The sequence below is a fragment of the Rhinoderma darwinii genome, chromosome 7, assembly GCF_050947455.1.
Source record: "Rhinoderma darwinii isolate aRhiDar2 chromosome 7, aRhiDar2.hap1, whole genome shotgun sequence".
NCBI lineage: Eukaryota > Metazoa > Chordata > Amphibia > Anura > Rhinodermatidae > Rhinoderma > Rhinoderma darwinii.
In genome coordinates this window covers 56,654,209-56,675,828 of record NC_134693.1, presented here as the reverse complement: position 1 = coordinate 56,675,828, position 21,620 = coordinate 56,654,209, and the positions used below count along the sequence as shown (strand labels likewise).

The 21,620-nt window shown below is 42.0% G+C and overlaps 1 protein-coding gene across 3 annotated transcripts; it reads left to right on the top strand.

The window, feature by feature from the left end:
* The first annotated feature begins 85 nt into the window (after positions 1 to 85).
* On the top strand, positions 86 to 18,626 carry PRPF38B (pre-mRNA processing factor 38B). Of its 3 annotated transcripts, XM_075833418.1 has the most exons (7): positions 152 to 222; positions 351 to 407; positions 11,686 to 11,754; positions 13,015 to 13,166; positions 14,352 to 14,412; positions 16,833 to 17,056; positions 17,305 to 18,626. In XM_075833418.1, exons 3-7 carry the CDS (start codon positions 11,743 to 11,745, stop codon positions 18,062 to 18,064), a joined length of 1,209 nt encoding a protein of 402 aa, XP_075689533.1. In that variant the 5' UTR covers positions 152 to 222; positions 351 to 407; positions 11,686 to 11,742; the 3' UTR covers positions 18,065 to 18,626. The 3 variants fall into 3 exon arrangements, with proteins under 3 accessions (XP_075689531.1, XP_075689532.1, XP_075689533.1); XM_075833416.1 differs by having other exon boundaries at positions 86 to 437; XM_075833417.1 differs by having other exon boundaries at positions 87 to 407.
* The last annotated feature ends 2,994 nt before the right edge of the window (positions 18,627 to 21,620 follow it).

The following is a 21,620-nucleotide window of genomic DNA, read 5'->3' as shown; positions in this document are numbered from 1 at the left end:
ATCACTGATTGGGCGCCAAATACAAGTGTTCTGATTTGCTCTCATATTCAAGCGAGTTGATTGGTCTCTCAACCGGTTTGTCCGGCCGCCTTTCTTCCTCCTTTTCATTACGTTACGTAATATCCTGCTGTCCGGTGAGGCAGCCGCCATTTTTTCTCCGGTTAGAAATGGCGAATAACAACGCGGCGGCCCTCGTGGGGACCCCGCAACCTACTCAGACAGGTGGTGGCGGGACCAAACCTGCGCCTTCGGGGAAGCCTGGGAATGTACTGCCGCTGTGGGGCAATGAAAAGACTATGAATCTGAACCCTATGATTCTGACCAACATTTTGTCCTCTCCGTATTTCAAGGTGCAGCTGTATGAGCTGAAGACCTACCATGAGGTGGTGGACGAAATCTATTTTAAGGTGCGAAGCTTGGTACAGAGCATCATCCGGGTAATGTGGTGTGTTGTGTGGATTGTATGTGAGTGAGAGGAGTTCACGTTGGATTGTTTTCTTTTTAGCCGCTGAATGACTGGCTACATCCTCTGCCCATGTGTCTTATGCTGCTGGATGTACAGGCCTAGATGCTGTAAATCTGATACACTGTAGACTTCCCTTTATGTAAGATTACATTGCTGGCCGTGGCTACAAGTCTCAGGACCATCATGTGGCCAACAAAAATGGAGGCAAGTTGCCGTCATGTGTTTTGCTTACCATTACCCTGGTTTGTTTTCTGATCATCCGATAATTCACAGAAAAATATACAGCCGACGGGGAAAACTGACTTTGTTTTAAGGCAAGTAATTGGCACAAGGTCGAAGGAAAAAAATAATTTGAGTTACATATAATGTACAACTTCATTATAACACGATTACGTACAACTTACAAGTCTAAGGCTATTGGTTGAGTTATTCACTTTAGGAGAGAACATATTTTTTACTTACATGATATTCTGGTTCACCTCCTAATCCAGCCTTATAACCTGGTGTGCTAGTGGCTATTCATATATATGACTTCTAATTTTCCACCACTGTACTTGCTGATGCTCCGGCAGTCCTCCCGGTGATGGTTTGCATGTGACCGCAGCAGCCAATCGGTCATGTGTTCTTGGCGTCGTGACGCCCATGGTTAAAGGTTCATGCCAGGAATATGGCACATTACCGGTGAGGCCTCTGATTGGCTGCGGCAGTTATATGCTGTCTCCATGTAAACAAACACCTGGAATATCGCTAAAGTGTCATCTGGGGAAGTTTAAAAACTTTCGGCCTATAGATGGTTGTACTTGTGTACAACTTTGGAAGGACTTTGATTTAATTATATAAAAATAAAAAAGTGGTTATTTTCAAACAGATTTTCTATTTAAAAAAAAAAAAATTCCTTTTTACGATACAGCTTCTATGTATCCTGTATACATAGAAGCTGTATCGTTCTCTCAGGCGAGTCCATCAGTTCTACTAAACTGACGGCTCGACTGAGAGGAGGTCCTGCGTGTTTCTGGCAGAACTTTGATATGATGGATATTATTAGTTGGATGTGATCGTGCAGGTCCTGCATGTCTGTCAAGATCTCAGTTTAGCAGAGAACGATACATATTGTAAAAATGTAACAAGTCCATTTTAAAATTGCATTAAAACAGAACACATCTGAGGGCAGCATAAAGTAGTGCCACAACCCCTGATTCTAGCAGTATATCACTTACTTTGTAAGTCTCATAATCGCTGTTTATCTCCTGCAGTGCGAGCTGGTGTGTTTTTTTTTTTTTTTTAATCTGTGGCGTGTCAATTGTATTTGCATAATCACTGCTTTTTTTTTTTTTTTTGCGGGTTTTCCCCCATTGAATTGAGTGGAGAGGTAAAACCTGCAACAAATAGATGTTGCATTTTTTTTTAGACAGAAAAGCTGCGATTCTACTGGTGAAAAGAAATGAAACTATATATATATATATATATATATATATATATATATATAAGTACCCAGAATTCTGTGCTTCTTCGTCCAGGCCGGCCTCCTGGGATGACGTTTAATCCCATGTGACTGCTGCAGCCAATCACAGGTTGCAGCGGTCATATTGGATAAAACGTTCTTCCAAGAGGCCTGTCTGCAGGAAGTCATAGGGTAATTATGTGTTTTGTTGGTTTTTGTGTTATATGTGCAGTTATCCGCGGCAGACGTTCTGGACGAAAAACTGCTCTACAATTTGGGGTCGTTTTTGTCCAGAATTCCCTGCGGCGGATACACTGTGTGCTTTTACGCAGCGTGTCCGCCCTGTGTGAACATAGCCAAAAGGCGTTGTCCGACTTCATCAAATGTATTTTTTGTATAAATAAGTTACCCTTGAAATAGGGATGGGCAATTAATCAAAATCCAGTGCAATTAATCGATGTTATCTTGCGAATTTAGGTTTTATCAATTATTTGCTCCTGGTTTAAAGTGTATCCTGCATCTTCAGGACTCAGATACAGCTGAATCCAATTGTAGAGCAGCGAGCCGTAAGGTCCCTGCTCTACCATTCACTATGTATCGCTGGACGAGAGGCAGTGACATTGCGTCTGTCTGCACAGACCAGAGGAGCAGAGGGATCTCCTCCACTCGTCATTGGAACGAGGTTAGGTGAGTATATATGTATATTTTATCAGGTACTATTGGTTGCAGCTGTGTGGTCGTTATAAAGCGTACGGGCAGCTATAGGGGCATTATACTGCGTGCAAGTCTGTTATGGGGGCACTATACGATGTGGAGTGCAGTTATGGGGGCACTATACGCTGTGGAGGGCGGTAATGGGGGCACTATACTGTGTGGAGGGCGGTAATGGGGGCACTATACTGTGTGGAGGGCGGTTATGGGGGCACTATACTGTGTGGAGGGCGGTTATGGGGGCACTATACTGTGTGGAGGGCAGTTATGGGGGCACTATACTGTGTGGAGGGCAGTTATGGGGGCACTATACGCTGTGGAGGGCAACTATAGGGGGCATTAAACTGTTTTGGGGCCGCTATAGGGTCATTATTCTGTGTGGGGGCCAGCCATGGGGGGCATTATTCTGTGTGGGCACTGTCAGGGGGTATATTATATACAGCATGCTCAGGGGATAAATATCAATTCAATGGCGTAGCATGCAAATAGGTGGCGTGGCATGCAAAAAAGGGTGTGGTCTAAATCATTCAATAATCAAAATTACATGTACAATTGTGATTTTGATTTAGGCCATAATTGCCCAGCCCTTCCCTGAAACATGTTGGGAGGGGTGGGGGCCTCAGTAAATTGTACTTTTTTTTACTAGCAGCATGATTGTACTTCCTATACATGTGACAGTGTGGAATGCAGTAACACGGTCAGTCACTTTTCCATCATAGCTTTCCATACTCCTAAGATTTACAAGAGCAATTACAATATTAGGCATCTTTCTAGCCCAGATGAATATGGTAGAGCGTCTGCAAGACTTTCAGCTGTGATTTTAACTATTTAAGTTTAAATATGGAATTTAAAGGGGTTATCTGGATTATTAAAATTGATGGCCTATTCAGGATAGGCCATCAATATTAGTTCGGTGAAGGTCCAACTGCTGGCACAGCCACCGATTGGTTGTTTGAAGGGGCTGCGGGACCGTTGTGCAATACCCTGCACAGCTGCTGCTCATGTAACGTCGTGTAGCAGCTGTGCAGGGTATTTGGACCCCTACAATCTATTATTGATGGGCTATCCTAAGGATAGGCCATCAATTGCATTAACCCTGAAAACCCCTTAACTGTAATTATTAAATGTTACTTTTTATTACAGTATAGTGAAGTGGTGGTGGTATTTGCCTATGGCAGACTGTTAATGTTGGCATCGGTTTTTACCGTAACCACGCATTGGGGTCATTTTTTGTTGATATATTTGCAGCAGTACAAATTTCCCTCCTGTCCTGATAGTTTGCTACAATGTTTCAGTGTAGCCTTGCCTTTACAGGATGCAATATAGCAAATTCTCAGCTGTGAAAAATATTGGCTCTGTACAGGTTCAGCCTCTGGATATAACCAAGAATGTTTCCATTCACTAACAGCCAATGCATTTTTAAATAATCAGGAATTGATACTCAAAGGGAGGGGAATTTATCAAAGGTTATACACAGATTTCCGGCTTAAAACAAGGTTCATGTGCCCCAAGAGTCACGTTTTGCGCAATGAAAATGCAACTCTAGGTGCATTGGCGCTACTCACAGCACTTTGCCAAAAGGGGGCGGGGCTTTCCACTGTTGAAAACTTTTTTTTTTCTTCTAACAGTAATCTATGCCACAAGCTAGTATAGACTTTTGTTTCTGCCACATAGATGGCCAGCGATGTGCCTCATTTATGAGTTGTGCACCTACTAATAAATTAGGTGCGTCTTACTCAGAGTCCAACCTATTTTGATCTTAGACTAGCGTCAAACTCCAGTCTAGGTAAATCTCCCCTTCTGTGTATAGACAGTTGCAATGCTTTTCATTATACTAAGATTTATTTATGTAAAACAAAAAAAGCCTTTAAAGGGTTACTTCACTATAACTATCTCTAGATTGGCAGAAATAAGCATTTAGGTCTCCCTAGAACTTGTCCTATGCAGGTACATCGATGGGCAATAGAACGGTGATGCAGTACTAATTCGCCTGACATATCATACCCTGATCTTGTAAGGCCTCATGCACACGAACGTGCAAATCTGCGGGTGAATTGCGGTCCCATTAATTTCTATGGGCCCATGCCCACGACTGGTCCGCAAAAAGGACAGACATGTCCTATATGGGCCGCTTTTTGCGATACGGGCTCATTGAAATGAATGTGCACGGCCCGTGATTTGCGGGCGGCCTGCGGATGACACTCCTTGGCTGTTCGAACTGCAAATCACGGGCCGTACACCCTACTACGGTCACGTGCATGAGGCCTATGCCACAGCCCATAAACCAATGTGGAGCTGTTTCTAGGAAAAAAACAAACCTTTTTTTACAATCCTGGAAACTCCTTTAAAACATCTGTAAATTGTATGTAGGCATAAACTGAAAAATGGTATTTAAAGAGGCTCTGTCACCACATTATAAGTGCCCTATCTCCTACATAAGGAGATCAGCGCTGTAATGTAGGTGACAGCAGTGCTTTTTATTTAGAAAACGATCTATTTTTACCACTTTGAGCGATTTTTAGCTTTATGCTAATGAGTTTCTTAATGCCAAAGTGGGCGTGTTTTTACTTTAGACCAAGTGGGCGTTGTACAGAGGAGCGTATGACGCTGACCAATCAGCGTCATACACCTCTCTCCATTCATTTACACTGCAGATAGCGATATAGCTATATCGCTATGTGCAGCCACATAAACACACCATAACATTACTGCAGTGTCCTAACAATGAATATACATTACCTCCAGCCAGGACGGGATGTCTATTCAGAATCCTGACACTTCTGAATCTTTTCTGTGAGATTTGTTTTAAATGACAGTTTACAGCGTAATCTTGCGAGATTATGCTTGCCTTGCTGGAAATCTCACAGAAAAGATTCGGAAGTGTCAGCATTCTGAATACACATGATGTCCTGGCTGGAGGTCATGTGTATTCATTGTCAGGAAACTGCAGTAATGTTAGTGTTTGTGTATGTGGCTGCACATAGCGATATAACTATATCGCTAGTGCAGTGTAAATGAATGGAGAGAGGTCTATGACACGGATTGGTCAGCGTCATACACGCTAATAACGTGGTAAAAATAGATCGTTTTTCTAAATAAAAAGCACTGCTGTCGCCTACATTACAGCGCCCATCTCCTTATGTAGGAGATAAGGCACTTCTAATGTGGTGACAGTCTCTTTAAAGGTGAACATATGTTTTAAAATAGTCTCCATTCAAAAATGATTTGACTGGAGAACGTTGGTAGCAGCAAAGCCAAGTACACTAATGCTGGAGCTCAGGCGTCTTCATCTGTCAGTGCTGGCCGCTTTAGTTACAATAGTTCTCTGCTCATGTGTTTCAGTGGACAACCTTTTTAAATCTGTTTGGGATAATGTCCATAATATTTAATAGGACGTTGTTATACGGATCCCTATTTCTGCAGGAAAGCAAGACCTCTCTATTTTCTTTATTACAATGATTTTGGCAATTGTCACATTGCCATACTGCATGTAAAGCATGTTTTTCTGGTTCTAAAGAACAGTCATCTGCTTGTCGTGGGAGGAATAATAAGTACATCTGTGTCAGTCATTGAGCAACCACTAAGCATACCAGTATACTAGATAATAAAATAACATTCCTAGTCTGGCCTATCTGGGCCCTTAAATATCCTCTGTCGGTTTTGTTGGTTTTCCACTAGTGGCAATTTCCTGTAGACTTTTACATTAGAGGTTCTGTCACCAGTTTAACTGCCCTATCTTCTACCTAATCTAATAGGCTCTTTAATGTAGATAAGTAATGTGGTGTTTGTCAAAAAAAAATTAAAAAAACAAAACAAACAAAGTTATGAGCATTTTGAGCGTTATGTAAATTTGTATGTGTCGGGAAAATGAGAAGACATCGCCTCCTGGCTGGAGGCAATGTGTTATCGTTCTCCCGACACTCCGGTAAAGTTAATGTGGGAGTGACAGCACAGCGTGATCTCGTTGTGCAGGGAGTACAGCTGAACATGACTGTAGAGAAGTGTATGATGCTGATTGGTCAGCATCATACACTTCTCTTTACAAAGCCCACTAGGTGAAAAGTAAAAAAACACCAACTAGGGCATTAAGAACAAATTTGCATAACACTCAAAATACTCACAACTTTGTAAAAAATAAACGTTTTTTAAACACATTACTTATCTACATTAAAGCACCTATTAGATTAGGTAGAAGATAGGGCAGTTATAAACTGGAGACAGAACCTCTTTAAAGTGTAGCTAAACGTTTGACAAACTTCTGACATGTCATAGTGACATGTCAGAAGTTTAGATTGGTGGGGGTCCAAGCACTGAGACCCCCACAAATCGCTAGAACGAAGCGGCAGAAGCGCTCAGCCGGTTCGTGTCCGGCTTTTTCCGGAAATAAATGTATCGGTGTACGGACTCAATAGAAAGTCTATGAGCCTGTACTCCGATACATCGGCTTTCCGGAAAAAGCCGAACAGACACGAAGCGGCTGAGCGCTTCAGCTGCTTCGTTCTAGCGATTTGGTAGGGGTGTTCGTGCTCGGACCCCCACTAATCCAGACTTCTGACATGTCACTTTGAAAGTTTGTCAAACGTTTAGCTACACTTTAACATAAATCTCTTATGTTTGATTCCTTTTACATATACTTGACAGCTCTCTCCATCTGTGGGTACAGGAAAGAAATGCTTACGGGTATGTTAACACGATCAATAAAAAACGGCTGAAAATGTCACTGATTTTTCAGCTGTTTTTTGAGCCAATTTTGGAGTCGTTTTTCAATTGATACTATGAAAAGCCGCTCCAAAAACTGTTCAAGAAGTGATATTCTCCTTCTTTTTACACGCCGTCTTTTTAAAACAGCGGCGTAAAAAAAACTCCCCATTGAACAAAGCTCTGCTGCCCATTGATTTCAATGGGAAGCTATTTGTTGGTACTTCAGTAGTGTTTTTCCAGGTGTATTTAGAGCCGTTTATGCCCCAAAATACGCCTGAAAACACTAATATACCCCAAGACCCTTATGCCAACCTTTTGTTCTCTAGTGATTTCCTATTCACTGTGATCGATCAAGGTGGGGTTCATGGCACTTCAGAAATAGCTTTTCTCTTACCCTCCTTGCTCTATGCACATGTGATAAGGAATAAAGGAACCCCTGGTTTACCTGCCAACGTGTATCAGTCTTGTGGCTCTTTCCCCGGCTTATTTTGGTGTGCTGAGGGCTTACTACCTATGCGGCAGAGTTGACCACAGTAAGTTAGCTTTGTGTTTAGAGAGACTAGATTTTGGGTTCTGTCACTTCTCAAATGCCTACCAATTGTGTCTGATGGTAGCACAGCGCAGTGTTCTCATTTTATTTATTTCTTTTTAATAAGGATCTCACACTTTAGCCCTTTCACGAATGCCTAGTGGCTAGATACGTTCCAACTGCCGATGCCCCATGCAGTTGTCACGTATATAAACGTTGGCAGCCTGGAACGGGGTTTGAGTGCTGTGCTGCTTGTGTGAGCAGCGCTGCCCACATGTCTGCCAGGGCTTTAGCCCCAGAATATATATATATATATATATATATATATATATATACACACACGCACACGCACACACGCCTCCTAAACTCCCTCCAGGAGCATAATCCCTGGCCAAGGATTTCTCTCCTGGAGGGAGCCCACGACATCTCCACTCTCAACATCCCCGCTGTAGATAGTGCCACCTAAACTCCCACTAGGAGCGGAATCCACGGTTTCAGGTCGCTATGTGCCGGGGATTCTGTTTCTAGAGAGAGCCTCTCGTCACTGTCCACTGTCAGGGGCTCTCTAGGAGAGGAATCCCCTACCGACATTCTGACCGGTGATTCCGCTACTGGAGAAGCCCCTGGCGTCACTACCCATATATGGACAGTAACGTCAGGGGCAACTTCTGAAGCGGAAGCCCCAGGCACATCGCTTCCAACGCTCAGGCAGGGGATTCTGCCATTAGAGTTAGCCCCTGGCGTCACTGTCCATATATGGACTGAGAAATCGGGGGCTCCCTCTAGGAGCGGAATCCCCGGCCAGAGGGATTCCGTTCCTACAGGGAGCTACAGTGGTGCCATTTGCAAGGGGGGGTGGCGCTAAAATCACAAATGCAAGTTATTAATAAAAATTATTATTGTGCACACTCTTGCAATATTGCCGGTTTTCTATAGAATGTCTGTATATTGCTTTACATTCAAAATTAAAAAAGGCTGCAAAGGTTTACATAGCCTTTAACCCCCTTTATGACGGAGCCATTTTTCATGTTTTCGTTTTTCACTCCCCGCGTTCCAGGAGCCATAACATTTTATTTTAATTTTTTTTCCATTAATAGTGTTGTGGAAAAAAATTCTTTGCGGGTTGAAATTGGAAAAAACTGCGATTCCTAGATAGTTTTTTATTATATTTTCTTTTTAGGTTTTAGTTTTTACGGCTGCGGTGCGGTGAAAACGACAACTTAACTTTATTCTGTGGCTCAATATGATTACGGCGATACCAAACTTATATAGTTTTTTGTTTTTTTTTTTAAATATATTTTATTACTTAAAAAAAAAAATGTCATCACTTTCTGAGAGCCATAAGTTTTTATTTTTCCGTGGATTGAGCGGTGAGGGGGGGTTGTTGTTGTTTTTTTGCGGGACGAGCTGTAGTTTTTATTGGTACGTACAACTTTGATAAATTTTTATTAAAAAAATTGTGCAAACTGAGATGAGCAAAAAACAGCGATTTTGGCATTTTGCGTTTTTTTTATTTTTTTACGCCGTTCACCATGCGAGTTAAGTGTTTTTTACTTTCTTTTAGAGGAAAAATAGGAAAGGTGGTTTGTGTTTTTTTTTTTTTACTTTTAACTCAACTTTTAAATTTGTATTTTTTTTCACTACTAATAACTTTTTTTTTTTTTTTGCACATTTTATTAGTTCCCTTGGTACAATATACTGCAGTACTAATGTATTGCAGTATATCGTCATTTTCACAGGCTTCTGTGCCAGAGATACGGCCTAACAGAGGCAGACAAAAGGCAGACGTGGTGGCCTTCATTAGGCCCTTGAGCTGCCATGACAACCACCGATCACGGTATGGGGGTGCAGATGAGCTGTCAGAGGGGGGCCACCCCCTCTTTTCAAGCCTTCAGATGCTGCGGTTGCGATTCACCACAGCATTTGAAGGTTTAAACGGCCAGGAACAGTGTGATCACTGCTCCCGGCCGTTAGTCCTGGTGTCGGCAGTAAAACGCAGCTCGCAATCGCAGCATATGGAGTGCGCTCAGCCCGTGAGCGTGCTCCATACTTGCCTATGACGCTAATCACGTACATGTACGTGATAATGCGTAAAGGGGTTGTCCACTTTTAATTTTTTATTTATAGAAAAGGAATTCATATAAATTTCTAATATTAAATTCCAATAAACACAGGTAAATAGTGTACGTCTAATAGTTAAATATAATAAAGTCCTGCCTAAATAAACGTTTAAAAATAATTTTATTAGTGTAGTATTAAAAATAGGGCACTAATGCCAAAAACACTGTGTATGGGCGTTGGCAAAACAGAGCAAAGGTCCCTGATCAAGTGTCAGAACAAGGTAATGATTGGTACACCTTAGTATCAGTACAACACTAGACAGGGGTAGTGAAACACGCTACTCGTCCATTTGCCATAGCGATACAAAATAGCCCGGCCTCCTTTAAATGTCCTATATGCACTGATGCAATGTGCACCATTTAGAACATGAACAGAGGACCTATCAATTATAAATATGGTCTGTATGCCCCAAAGAAGCAACCTCCCAACGTGTTTCTGCAACCCTGTAACAGGGGAGCGTCCTCAGGGGTTTTTGAACTGCTTGTAATTTTATTGAACAGCTACCGAACAGCACATATTATGCTGCTGAATTATGTATTCTCCGGCGTGCACGGATACCTGGTCTAGTGCGCGCCGGAGACTCTCACAAGCTTTATACGGCTAGCCCCACCTACACGAGAGTGATTCCCGTTTTACAGACTAAGATTATTAATCCCTCGTTTAGCATACGTCTACACTGACTTTGTTTGTGCAGCGAAGTATTCTATAGACCGCCTGAAGCTCCCCTAGTTACTGTCGATGCCCTATGCATCTTTCTGATTGGCTGTTCTGTTACCAGGGTCGGGTCGGTGGGCGTTACCTATGCTCTGTGATACACTGATTGGCTCAGGCCGCTTAACACGCCTCTCGTGTAGGTGGGGTTAGCCGTATAAGGCTTGTGAGAGTCTCCTTTTTGTCTAAGAAAAAAAATAAATTGGTATAGCCCACAGATTAGGCCATAGGATAACTGCATGGACTAAAGATGGCGTCAGTTATGTGACCCCTGGTATTCGGGTATATAACAGGTGAATAATGGGTTACTGAGGAGCAGAAATTAGACGTATTTCTACCTCCAGCAACATCTCATCATAGTGTCTGTGAGGAGCAGATCTTAAGTTTTTTTTTTGTTTTTTTATATATATATTTATTGACCACATCCCCTTAGAGACAGGCGGCTATTTTAAATATCTAAAGACCGTGGACACAGGCACAGTGAAGCAGTTTATCATTATTTCACTATTCCTCCTATTCCTCCTATTCACTTAGCCCATGTCCTATGTGGCCCCAACGCATGTATGTTGCATAACCCTATTGCGAACTGAATGCTAGAAATCACATGATTGGGGGGGGGGTCACATGACTGACGCCATGTTTATTTATATTGTTAGCCTGTGGATACATTACACAGGATTAATCTGTGGGTTATAACATTCTGCTGTAACAGGTGCCTCATGCACTATAATGTATGTGAGCAGAATTTCTAAAACATGTATATTAGAAAACTGGATGATTTTCTATTCTACAAATGAAAGCTAGACATCCCCTTTTAAGTAATTTTATGGAAAATCCAGGCATGCTTAGATATGGCTCGGAAAGTGTGTTATTTCCAGATATCGACCTCCCTTTACTGTCTGTATTGTCACTTATCGTGTATTGTTAGTTGGCATGTTTTAATGAAACCTAACAGATGTATTTGCAAAATTAGACATTCTAATAACCACACATTTACTGTTTTAGGTAAATCATGTAGAACCATGGGAGAAAGGAAGTCGAAAAACTGCTGGACAAACGGGGATGTGCGGGGGGGTAAGTACAAGTACGTGCCTTCTCGTTTTTGGTGTTTTGCACTGAGGCAGATCACACAAGTTATCGGCTATTCGGTTATTGCAGTGTTCATTATTTTTCCTTTTTTTTGCCCAAAACAGGTAACGTTCTTTGCAGATTAAGGGTTTAAAACCTTTCCTTCTAGATGGGATTATTTTTTTTTTAAAAGAAGTTGAAGGGGAATGTAAACATTAGAGGCTCTGTCACCACATTATAAGTGCCCGGTCTCCTATATAAGGAGATCGGCGCTGTAATGTAGGTGACAGCAGTGCTTTTTATTTAAAAAAAACGATCTATTTTCACCACTTTATTAGCGATTTTAGATTTATGCTAATGAGTTGCTTAATGCCCAAGTGGGCGTGTTTTTACATTAGACCAAGTGGGCGTTGTACAGAGGAGTGTATGACGCTGGCCAATCAGCATCATGCACTCCTCTCCATTCATTTAGTCAGCACATAGGGATCCTTTTAGATCCTTATGTGCTGTCTTATACTAACACATTAACAATACTGAAGTGTTTAGACAGTGAATAGACATTCCACTGAATGTCTATTCACAATCCCTGCACTTCGTTCCTCTTTCTATGGTAGTTACAGCAGAGGAAGCGTAATCTTGCGAGATTACGTGGTAAATGACACGTTACAACGAGATTACGCTTTGCTCTGCTGTAACTACAACAGAAACCGTAACGAAGTGCAGGGATTGTGAATAGACATCCCGTGGAATGTCTATTCACTGTCTAAACACTTCAGTATTGTTAATGTGTTAGTATAAGACAGCACATAAGGATCTAGCAGGATCCCTATGCGCTGTGTAAATGAATGGAGAGGAGTGCATGATGCTGATTGGGCAGCGTCATACACTCCTCTGTACAACGCCCACTTGGTCTAAAGTAAAAACACGCCCACTTGGGCATTAAGCAACTCATTAGCATAAATCTAAAATCTTATGTAGGAGATCGGGCACTTATAATGTGACAGAGCCTCTTTAAATACTTTTGATCTAGGGCTAGTAAATGGGGGGGGGGGGGCGCTGGGTTTGCCGAATAAAAAGCAATGTTAATGTGATCAAAGAAATCACTACAGTTAATGAAATCTCCACGTCTGTCAACACTGTACATAAGATGCCTAGATCTTTTGGTCCACAGCAGCATGTAATAATTATTATATTTAGCTGTGGTGTTTACTGTACACCCAAATAAATGGAGAGATGTTTCCCTAAAAACTTCTATTGCCTTTACAGGTACGTGGTGTTGGAACAGGCGGAATTGTATCCACTGCCTTCTGTCTCCTCTATAAACTGTTCACCCTGAAGTTGACAAGAAAACAAGTAATGGGACTTATCACACACACAGACTCGCCTTACATTAGGGCACTTGGGTTCATGTACATAAGGTAAGTTTCTTGTTTTTTGTTCTTTCTGACAACTCTACCAATATTGCAACCATAATGTATGAAAATATTGGATACATGGAGAGCGAGTGCATTTTATGAATTACAAAAAGGACCGGACAAAGACGATCTTGCCAAATAGAGAAGCCAATACAGTCTTCATGGAAGTTGGTCTCTAGCTATGTTTTTTTGAGGGGTTTTCTTTCTCCACGTTAATTGCCCAGTTCAGAATATCCGTGTTAGCCCATAATGTTTAGTGTGTACGTAGGGACAGCTCCCTATGTACACGTTAAATGTGTCCATAAGGCTCAAAGTGTCCTTTTTGACTGTCGGCTGGCATACATTGTATAGCTTTTTGTTTAGAGAATGGAATAACGTAGTAGGCGCCATCCTGAGGTATCCTGCAAATAAAAACAGTATGCCGCGTAGTATACGTTTTATTAACATGGGAGCCTATGTGTGACTGATACCACTGTATGGAATCCATCACAGGTATACATTAAACTTATACCTCGGGGCGCTTCCACTGGGGCTGGAATCTGAGAGGAGCATTAGGTAGTGCTCGGCCTGGGTATTTCAGCCCTGGGGAAGCACCTGATGTTTTTCTTTATATGGAGATTTCAAATATGAAGTCCCTGGCCAGAGCGCTACTGATCTGGCTGGGGGGGACTCTGTAGTTAAAAGCACCGGATATCACTCTCCATATATGGACCGTAAGTCCATGGGCTCCCCTAGGACCGAAGTCCCTAGCCAGACTGTTTGCAATGTTCTGGCCCAAGGACTCGTATATAATATCACGCCAGCTTCCTCAGGCAAAGCGCTTCCAGTAGTGCTCTGCCCAGGGAGTTAGGGCAAAGTATTACCAATACATTGCGATCTTCTGCTACCCTTCCGTTGAAGGAAAAAAACCAAGATGTGAACAGGCCCTTAGTTTTTTTTTTTTTGTTTACGGTTTCAAAGCCCTAGCAAGGTGATGGGGTATTTTTGACAGTACTTATTGTATAGACCCTTCTACTGGAAGAAATAAAAAAGCATCTGAAAATAACTCACATTTGGCATAAGAAGGTGCCAACTATGCATCTATATATGTGGTTCTGGGTATGCATTTTTACCCTTTGCTTCTATTTTTATAAATCTACGTTATTTCTATTGTGCATGTTACATGAATATTGTTACTTCATATCCCAGATACACACAACCCCCTACTGACTTATGGGACTGGTATGAAGACTTCCTCGATGACGAAGAGGTATGTCAACAAGGGTAATTCACTTTTCATTTGTACAGCTTTCAATTGTGCATGCTGATGTAGAAACCGGATATTGTTGACATATGTTCTTGGTCTGGCTCTGGCTTTCAGATACGGACATGAGATATATATATATAAATATATATATATATATTTCCTCAAGTTGTGTGTTAGACTTTGCTGAAAGGTAATACTTTCATCAAAGAAAAATGTAATAAAATGTAATTACATTTCATTATCCTAGCAGGACAGTGCAGTTTTTCAATCCAGAACAAGGAATATCCTCCCTTGGATCCACTCCTGTGTTGGGCTTAAAAAATAAAATAAGAAATCGCACTAACTGCCTTTTGTGAAGCTTTTTATTAGTTCACATCTATGTCAGGGCTCCATTCTGTCTGAGCTTTCTGTTGGAACAGAGCCCTGACTGACACAAATGGAAACCATAGGTTTCCGTTTCCGTCACCATTGATTTCAATGGTGACCGATCCGGTGCCAAAGGCATCCGTTTGTCTCCATTATGCAAGTGTTCCGTCGTTTTGACGGAAGCCTTTGGCACCGGATCCGTCACCATTGAAATGGAAACCTATGGTTTCCGTTTGTGTCAGTCAGACCTCCTTTCTTATGGAAAGCTCCGCCGGAACGGGGCCCTGACGCAGATGTGAACGAAGCCTTAGAACTCACTCATAAACTGGACGCAGCTCATGAATATTGAGGACTGCAAAGCTTACTTAGTCCCTACCCACCTATCGCTGATTGGCAGCTATCTCCTTATTCGCAGAATGTGGCATCGGTTGGTATTGGCTATTAGTCGTTTGTTTTTGGTTTTTTTTAAATGTCAAATTACAGGAGGAGATCACAGGGCGGGATATGTGTATAATGCACATTTCTTGCTGAAAAAAACGTGTGAATCTGACCTAGGTGTTGCTAGAATAATACGTATGTAATTACATTTTATGAAGCTTTCATTTGCTGAAAGTCTTTTCTATCTGCAAAGTTTAACACGTAACTTAAGAAAAATGAGACAAACTGATTTTATGAAAACGACAGATTATTGACAAGTGACCCGGCGCTGGAAAGGGGGTTTCTGTCATTAGTTTATGCTCCTCTCAGGGCAGTGTTAACCCTTTAAAAAGAATTCAAATATTTATACTTCCCACCTCTGTGAACCCCCTCCTAACAAGAGAACCGGGGTCTCCTGACCCAAACAACAGATCAAGCGTGCTCCTTTTTATCCGAAGCCAGAAGTGGACACACAAGGAAAGAGGCATCAGTGTTTCCTTTATATCTTTCCTTACTTTTGGATCAACTTATGTCTTTGGCTCCAAAAAAACTGCATCTAAACTGTGTGTGATCCTGGCCTAATGAGAAAAAGGCAGCTCCATTTTTATTGTATGGTACCGAGCTGTAGCTTGTGTTTTTTTTTCTATTTTATTTGACGAAGTGTAAAGCCCCCTAAGACCAAAGTTTTGCTGACTTTACTAAAAGCTATGGTGGACACCTTGTGTCAATAAAGCTCATTTAAGCTAAATCCTGATCACTGTTATTTTTTATTTTTTTATAAAAACCTGCTTTGTTTGGATTGTGTTGTCCACAAGGTGTGCATAGCCTATGACTAGTGAGAATTTTTTATTTTTTTTTGTTCCGTTTTGCAAACGTTGCTGCATCCCGTTACAAGCAAATGTTTTTTTAGGATTTTAATACTGATCTTTCAAAGCTGGCTAAACTTAGGAGCTTGTTTGGAAGGATCTCTCCCGTTTCTGATATGAAGAGCTTTCCATTCCCCCCAACATGGTTTTACAATATGAAAAATCTTATTTATTTAAGCTAACCTGCTCTTTTTTCCTCTAGATCTTTGTGCTGCACCAATTGTATGGGGCGAAATTAAACTGAACACATGCATGTGTGTGAGTGCAAGAAGTTTTACTTTAAGATTCGCCTTTAAATGTGCAGAGGGCTCAAATGAAATGGAAGTGAGGGAGATTTGATCTGTCTAAGCCTATCTTCTACTTCTCTTATTAAGCCATTGCGTAAGGAAAGTAATTTAGCTGCACCTGAGAACGCATGCTGAAATTCACTGTCTTCATATTCGTTCTATTCATTTCTACACACTTCTTTTAAGCTTGTGTAAATTTGACAGTCCCAATCTTCAAAAGCGGAACTGTTTTTATCAAAGTGCCCCTTCGTTCCTGCATAATAGAGGAATGCAGCCTGCCTCTTAACTTCTAGGAAATCTAGCGCTTAGCCTGCTAGTAGTACACGCTTTTGTGTGCTATAAAGATCGCTAACAAAATATGGATGCATCCGAGACTAGATCACTCCAGTTTGAATGTGTAGCTTTGTGACACCATTTGATTTTACACATGTAAGACGCCTTGTTACAAGATTCTTCCTTTTGTCTCTTTGCTCGGATCATTTTGCAGGACCTGGATGTAAAAGCTGGCGGAGGTTGTGTAATGACAATCGGAGAGATGCTCCGTTCATTCCTTACTAAGCTGGAGTGGTTCTCTACCCTGTTTCCAAGGATACCCGTTCCAGTGCAAAAACAGATAGACCAGCAGATCAAAAGCAAACCAAGAAAAGTGAAGAAAGAAAGTGCTGAGGAAACAGAGGAAGTTCAGCGCCACGTTGAGAGGAGACGTTCCAGGTGACTTGTACACAAACCTCTTGCACCGAACTCCGCTAGCTTTATATAATGGCTGTTTCACCAAGTTGAAATATCTTCCACCAGCTAAAAATGGCTGCCCTCCCATCAACTTGTCGTCGTAATTTTATACGGTTTTAAACCGTGTTTAGTGTAAAACCAAGTGTTTGATATAAGGAATTTTATTCTTTAAAATTCGCGTTTTTGTTTCCTAATTCAGCTTAATTATACTTGTATTTGCCTTTTTATAGGTCTCCGAAAAGGTCCACAAGTCCTCGAAGGTCTCCTAAAAGATCAAGAAGCAGAAGCCATCATAGGGAACACCATGGAACTTCGATTTTTGATAGGGAACTAGAGCGAGAAAGAGAACGTCAGCGGGTAGAACGTGAATCCAAAGACAAACGGAGATCACGAAGCAATGAACGTAAAAGAAGCAAAAGCAGAGAGAGACATAGAACTAGGAGTCGGAGCAGAGACCGCAAGACAGACCGGACGGACAGGAGAGACAGGGACAAAGAAAAAGAAAATGAGAGGAGCAAAAAGCGGGACTACGATAAAAAGGGCAATGGCAGGGAAAAGGATACAGAAAGAACTCGAGAGCGTTCAAAAGAACGCAAGAGGAGTGAGGAAAGGAAGGACAGAGAGGACAGACGTCAGAGAGAAGACAAAGAATTGCGTAAGGAAAGAAGACACAGCAGAAGTAGGAGCAAAGACCGAAAGCAGAGGAAGAGTAAGAGCCCTAGCAAAAACCCTCGTGGGAGAAGCCGCAGCAAAGAAAAGTCAAACAGACAAAAACAGAAATCAAACAAACACAGCAGAAGCAGTAGCCGGGGGAGGACAGATAGTTCTGAAAAGTCACGAAAGAAGGAGCGCAGCTCAAGTAAAGAGAGGCCGCGGAAGAGAAGCCGGAGTAAAGACAGAGGCCACAAGCGTGAACACGAGTGCAAGGACCATGATCGTCACAGTTCTGATAATGAAGAAAAGCAAAGAGTCAAAGATGATATTCTGTGACATTTCAACGAATGGATCACATTGAATCCCTTCTTTTTTTTTTTTTTTTCTTTTTAAACGTTCCACCTGGTTCTGTAGCACTCGTGTATTTTCTTTTTTTTTTTATATCGGTTTTGAATCGAGTTGCGATATCACTAGTTTATGTAGGGAAGTGCCTTTTGGGAACACCTGTATTTTGGACAGTACTTCTACCTTCCCTACATTTGTTCGAGCTCTCTGCTCTCATGCAGCTACTGTTGCGTTTTTATCAGTTCTGTGTTCCTCAAACGTACAGACTGTACTTGGCAATGCCCTGATGTTTTTAATTCTTTTTTTTTTCTGGCACAATAAACCTGCTGATCCAGTTTGTAAGTGACATTCCATTTTGTCACTTCTTTCATCCTTCTGCTCGTGAGGCTGTGGTTTACCTCCTGACGCTGCGTGCATGGCTTAGCTGACATTTCGATAGAATGGCTCTTTTGTGTTTTTTTTATAAAATGATATGAATGCAAATATAACATTTAATTTTGTGTCATTGTCTAATTGTAAACAGTTTTTTAAGAAAATACATTTTGAACTATTATGTGGTTGCTTATTATTGCTCTGACTTTGCTTTGAATTGGTCAGTACATTGAAACGTTAACTTGAATTCACTTTGTAAAATCAGAAATGTAAGCCATTATCTAGCTAACATTTAAAGCTTACCTAATTCTTCAGGTGACTTTTCAGAATAAGCGATCATGTGTGTTTGAGGAATAACACTATTTCTGGCCATTATATCTTGTATCTTGCATTTTTTTTTTAGCAGTTTTCCCCTCTGCAGGCTCTAGCGCAAATTCTCAGCTAGTGGGTGGAGCCTAACGGCTATCATGTCTGCCACACACAGATAGTGTCCAAGTATTCTCTTCTCCGTGCGCTGTCTAGCACACCCTTAGAATCAGAAGAAAATACCTCATACAGCAGTAAGGTGCAGTGTAGCTGAGAATCTAGCACTGGAGTGACATATAACCAGGGGTGGATGATAATGAGGGCAATCTGGCCGACTACCAAGGCCTCCAGGAACACCCATAAAAATAATTGCCAAAAGTATAATCTGACCAGATGCATATCTTTACCTGTGGAGCCAAACATCTGTGCCGTTCTCCACTCGCCCCTCCTCCAAGGCTGCTGTGCGGCATGGAAACAAGTGAAGTCACTAACCAGTGGTGGCGACGTTAAGCCTCAACTCATTGGAGTTCTTTTGTGAATGTTGAAGGGGACAGTTAACCCCTGAGGCTATCACCCGACATACAATTCTTTTTACAGTATGGCTCCTATTTTTTTGGGATTGGTGGTGGAGTGTAGCTGCCTCCCGGACTCTCCGGTGTGTAGCATTCCTAGGGGTTTATGTTGGTGTAGCTGCGCATGCGTACAAAACAAACCGTGTGTCCCACATATTAGGGGCTTAAAATATGCCCGAGTCCCTCTGCGTTCACCCTGCCTCCACACAGACTGGAACAAGAGTGACTCCGATTCAGAGGGGTGTGTGTGTCTCAGAGGATGCGGTGCACAGGTGGTTTTGTAACTCTAACTCCCAGTCAGTACAGTGCAGCAATAAAGATTAATGACCTATTAGCTTGTATTGTTTGCTGCATTTACCAATGGGCAAAGTCTTATTGCTGCTGTCCAATTGTTAACATGCCATAAATGTTTATCTATACGCTATGTAAGCCAAGCATGTGGGGCAATAAATTCTCCTTATTGCGCCACTGAGTTAGGGTATATTCAGATGGTGCGGTCAAATTGAGGATTATTGGCAAAATTTTAGCAAAAACAATGGCAGTTTTGCAGTACTCATGTTAGCTAACCATGAGTTGACTACCGGCTAAATATAGCCATACGTAAATATAATAAATGGGTAGAACTGCGTTTTGCAGTTTGTTGTTCCTCCTAGAAATTTATGAATAAATTGGCAACTAGGTGTTACCAGGAGGGGGTGTGTCCCTACAGACTGACCATGTCCAATCATTGCTGACAGTTGGAGACTACAGACACACCCCCAACTGGTAACGCCCATCTGTCAATTTGTTAATGTTTCTAGAAGGAAAAACAGGAGAATGGCACAATGCAGAGTGCTAAGAAAATATGTTCCAGAATTGTTATTGCATGGGGTATACAAGTATTTACTAAAATGGACATTGGAAGAGGCGACCGCTCCTTTTTAAGGTTTTGTTTGCAAGGTGTACACAGACTACATTCTGGAGCGCACAAAGAAGCCATATGGCCAACATACACAACTATGCCTATACCTTTTGTATACGTATTCGAATTACTTCCTCAATAAAAAAAAAATCTACTTTTTAGGCTATGTTCACACGGGGTATTTTGCCGAGTTTTTTGACGCGGAAACCGCGTCGCAAAACTCGGCAGAAACGGCCCGAGAACGCCTCCCATTGATTTCAATGGGAGGCGTCGGCGTCTTTTTCCCGCGAGCAGTAAAACTGCCTCGCGGGAAAAAGAAGCGACATGCCCTATCTTCGGGCGCTTCCGCCTCGGACCTCCCATTGACTTCAATGGGAGGCAGGAGAAAGCGTATATCTCGCTGTTTTATGCCTGTGGTGCTCAATGGCCGCGGGTGAAAAACGGCGCGATAATTGCCGCGAAAATCGGCGTGCAGGGAGAGGAATATCTGCCTCAAAGTTCCAAACGGAATTTTGAGGCAGATATTCCTCCCCCAAAATACTCCGTGTGAACATAGCCTTAAGGGGTTTTTTTTTTTTTGTGGTATCTTATACTGAATAGTGTAGGTTACTGTGCTTTTGGGGATCAATGGAAACATTATTGGCTTGTCCACACGCTGTGTAAATGGCACGCTTTTTCCGGACCGAAAAAACGCAGCAGAATACAGCAGCAGCATAGTGGATGAGATTTAACAAATCTCATCCACACGCTGCATAAAAATTCTGAGCAGGAATTGACCTGCGGTGTGTGTTTTTCAGACCGCAGCAGGTCAATTCCTCCTGCGGAAAGGGGCCAGAATTGAAGTTTTTCAGAGGCGACGTCTCCATCTTCTAACATTGTGAAAAATGCAGCAAAATACGCACCATTTTCTGCCGTAAAAACCGCAGGGAATGGTGCGTTTTTGCCGCAGTGGGATGTCTGTATTTTTTTTTTCAGCGGAATTGCTGCAGAAATTTTCAAACCTTCCAGACGTATAGCCAACAAATGTCGGCAAAATAAATGTGAACAGAATCTAAGGCCTCATGCGCACAACAGAGCCCAGTGCAAGGAGGTTGTGCTTCATCCCCATGCAAGCTCTGCCAAACTCTGTCTGTATGGGGCTATTTTTGCCTAGAATTAATACTACTTTATACTACTGTATGCGTGGCATCTGAAGCATGTCGCAATTTTTTTTCTTGCTGGAAACAGAATCTGACAACATGCAATCTGAAGCATACAGTAGGGACTTAATACACATATGTCAGTTTGTACAAAATAGAGCCATGTACGTGAGCTCTATGGCCGGATTCCCACGGGTCAGATACGCTGTGTAAAACGACAGCGTATTGAACCTAGAACCCGCAGCACCTTCTGTCCA